Source organism: Condylura cristata, unplaced genomic scaffold (genome assembly GCF_000260355.1).
Source record: "Condylura cristata isolate star-nosed mole 26May11 unplaced genomic scaffold, ConCri1.0 scaffold00014, whole genome shotgun sequence".
Taxonomy (NCBI): domain Eukaryota; kingdom Metazoa; phylum Chordata; class Mammalia; order Eulipotyphla; family Talpidae; genus Condylura; species Condylura cristata.
Window position 1 is genome coordinate 18,430,250 of NW_004567115.1, and position 3,091 is coordinate 18,433,340.

At 40.4% G+C, this 3,091-nt stretch overlaps 2 protein-coding genes across 3 annotated transcripts in view; both read right to left on the reverse strand.

The window, feature by feature from the left end:
• The window catches only part of GTF2E2 (general transcription factor IIE, polypeptide 2, beta 34kDa), a 67,751-nt gene extending 67,108 nt beyond the window's left edge, over window positions 1-643 (reverse strand). Inside the window, exon 1 of the mRNA XM_012724950.1 lies at window positions 553-643. The gene's annotated coding sequence lies outside the window, so the exon portion shown is untranslated. The remainder of the gene's footprint in view (window positions 1-552) is intronic.
• Window positions 644-2,487: 1,844 nt separating this feature from the next.
• GSR (glutathione reductase) overlaps window positions 2,488-3,091 on the reverse strand; it is a 37,549-nt gene continuing 36,945 nt past the window's right edge. Inside the window, exon 12 of one of the 2 annotated variants that reach the window (XM_012724973.1) lies at window positions 2,488-2,911. In XM_012724973.1, coding sequence (XP_012580427.1) covers window positions 2,762-2,911 — 150 coding nt within the window. In that variant the 3' untranslated portion in view covers window positions 2,488-2,761. The remainder of the gene's footprint in view (window positions 2,912-3,091) is intronic. The other variant, XM_004682213.2, reaches the window with a different exon arrangement.

The window sequence follows — 3,091 nt, forward strand, 5'->3', positions numbered from 1 at the left end:
CACACACACACACACACACACACACACACACACACCTCTTATGTTACTGCCAAATTGAACTCCACTTCCATGTATATGTTGCCCAATTCTGACTCACTCTTCCTTCCATACACTGATCTTCTCCTGAACAATCAACCTCCAAATTCCAAAGCCTACATATAACTATTCAGTTTTTCCAGTAAAATGGCTCTTTCCGCCACCTGTGAACTTGTACTTTTCCACCTAATAGTGTTTAACTAGGGTGACATTGTCTTCCTGCAAAAGTGTGAGCTTATGTTGATTATCCTAGTAAATAGTGCCCCTTTTTATTCTCCCAAATGTCCCATTTTTAGTTAAGTCATGAGGTCAAACTGTGCTTTAACCCTTTGTTTTAAATTACAGTTATTTGTGTAGAATTTTATTTTAGATAATATAGCTATTTGAAAGCAAGTTCCATGTCTCTCTTTCAGTACACCTACAATGTGCCACATACTATACAGTGTGCTTGTCTTACACATTATCACTTTCCCGGGTATTTTGTGCAATGGAGGCTATTAGGCTAGATGACCTTACCAGTTTAGATTTCGGGTCTGATATCACTGAAGACTATAACTTGGAAAAGGTTACTTTCATGATGGCTTATAGAACCAAAACCAGGCAGTGCAAAGGACACCTGAAACAAAAAAAATATATGATGTTAAAGTAGATGTATCCTTATGGAGCCACACCCAATTTTGGGGAGAAACTCACAAGGTCAGTGGAGCTGAGAACCATGGCCTACTACTACCTTTGCGGCTAAGGGAAAAGGGGTACAGTGGTCAATGCCTAGGTTTTTAGACCCAGTTTTCTTGCTATAACAGTTAGAAAACATAGTTACAATTAATGTAGCGTTTTTCTCTCAGTGACATTGGATGATAATGCAAAAACCTGGCAGTGGCCAACCAGAAAGACATTCAGGAAAGTTTAATGAAACAAGTCAATAGCTCTATCACTAATGAAAGCCAAGGAAAAATGTAACTAGCTCAGCTAGCTGGTAATGGCTAATGGAAATAGTTAAAAACCAAATTGATTTTTAGACAATTCTTCCAACTCAACCATTAAATTTGCTACCTCTGGTCTTTATCTATAAAGAGAAATCTCTTTTCTCCCCCAATAAGGCCTTAAACCTTCTTTAGCTACCTACATTATGGGCATTTGACCCTCTAAAATGAAATGTTCTTAGAAAATGAACTGGTACCCATATGTTCATAACAACACATCAAGGAAAAGACTATGATTTTATTTTTCAAAACTGGGGGGACAGTTTTCAGGGGGGGAAAGTGAAAAGAACACATACAAATATTGAAATCATTCATTGGCCTATTAATTTTTTTTTTAAAGATTTATTTGTTCATACAGAACTGGGGTACAGGCCAGAGGCTCAGGGGTGGTGAGAGGCTTTACCAGAGATGGAGCGGGGAGCAGAACAGGCAGATCGACGAAGTACACTGCTGAGGGGAGCAGCGGGTGGGTCAGGAGAGGTCTGCGGAGCCATGTTGTCACCTCCGGGGCAGGCGGGGATCAAACTCATGCGGAAGTGGCTTAAGCTTCTCAGTGCTGTGCTTTAACCACCTGCGCCACCAGGGAGGGCCCTGGGCTATTAATTTTTAGTGAAAAGTCTTAAGGTACTTCCCCTCCTGAAAGCCGGCATCACTTCTAAAATGTCCCCCACTTATACAACTAATTCCTCAATCTTTTCCAATTCTGATGTACTTCCATCTCACGAAAGTAACACAATTTTTCATCATTTAAAAAAATATATTAAAATAAGGGAGGCCGTTCCCTTATAAGTTATTAGGTCCCTGTTACAAGTTCTTAGAAAGGTCACATACTTGGAACAGCTTGGCCATATGCAGAACATGGTTATTAGCTTAAAAATAATTCCATACAGGGGTAAGTCTCAATGCTATCAAGCTATCACCAGCTACTGTGGCCTGGGTTCAATCCCTAACCCTGCAGCAGGCCTCTCCTGTCTCACTTGCTACTCCCCTCAGCAGTGTTATTTCGGTGGATCTGCCTGTTTTGCTCCACACACTGTCTCTTAATCATCTCCATCTCTGGCCTGCACCCTAGTTCTTGTATGCATAAGTAAAGATAAATCTTTTTTTTTTTAATTCCATACATTTGTATCATTTAAATTTTAAAAGCTATGGTCACCTTCCTCATTCAAGTATATTAATTGTACTTCATACAGTTTTATATTTGGGATGAGGGTGAAACAAACAAAGTCAGCACAGAGCTGTTTAAAAAATTATTATTATTTTTTAAAGATTTATTTATTTGTGCATACAAAACTAGGGTACAGGTCAGAGGCTCAGGGGCGGCGAGAGGCTTCACCAGAGACAGAGTGGGGAGCAGAACAGGCAGATCTATGAAGTACACTGCTGAGGGGAGCAGCAGGCGGGTCAGGAGAGGTCTGCCACGCCATGTGGTCACCTCCGGGGCAGGCGGGAATCGAACTCATGGGGAAGTGGCTTTAGATTCTCAGTGCTGTGCTTTAACCCGCTGCGCCACCAGGGAGGACCAGTTTAAAAAATTATTATGCGATGTAATCAAATGAAAACCAATCACAAATTTCCAATTACATAAATAAGTTCTATTATTTTACTGAACATTAATACTATAGAAAGATCCTGATTACAATACAGAAAACATAAAATGGGAACAATAAGTAAACACAATTATTTGGTTCATTTCAGATGGTCTACTTGTCCAGCTGCCAATCATTTGAATCTCTAGGTTTTCAACGAAGTGTGACTAGTTCTTCCGAAGAGGTAGGGTGAATGGCAACTGTGTTGTCAAAGTCTGCTTTTGTTGCTCCCATTTTGACTGCAACAGCAAAACCCTGCAGCATTTCATCACACCCAATTCCTTGCATATGGATTCCAACTACCTGTGGGGGAAAAAATTAAAAATTCTTGTAAGAAGTTTTATTAGATACACAGTCCCCGAGATGTACCTGATACTCTCAAACCTAAAAATCTTTCATCTTGGGGCCTCCCTGTGGCACAGGTGTTAAAATCTCAGCACTATCAAGTTATCACCAGCCACTAGGGCAAGAGCTCTATCCCCA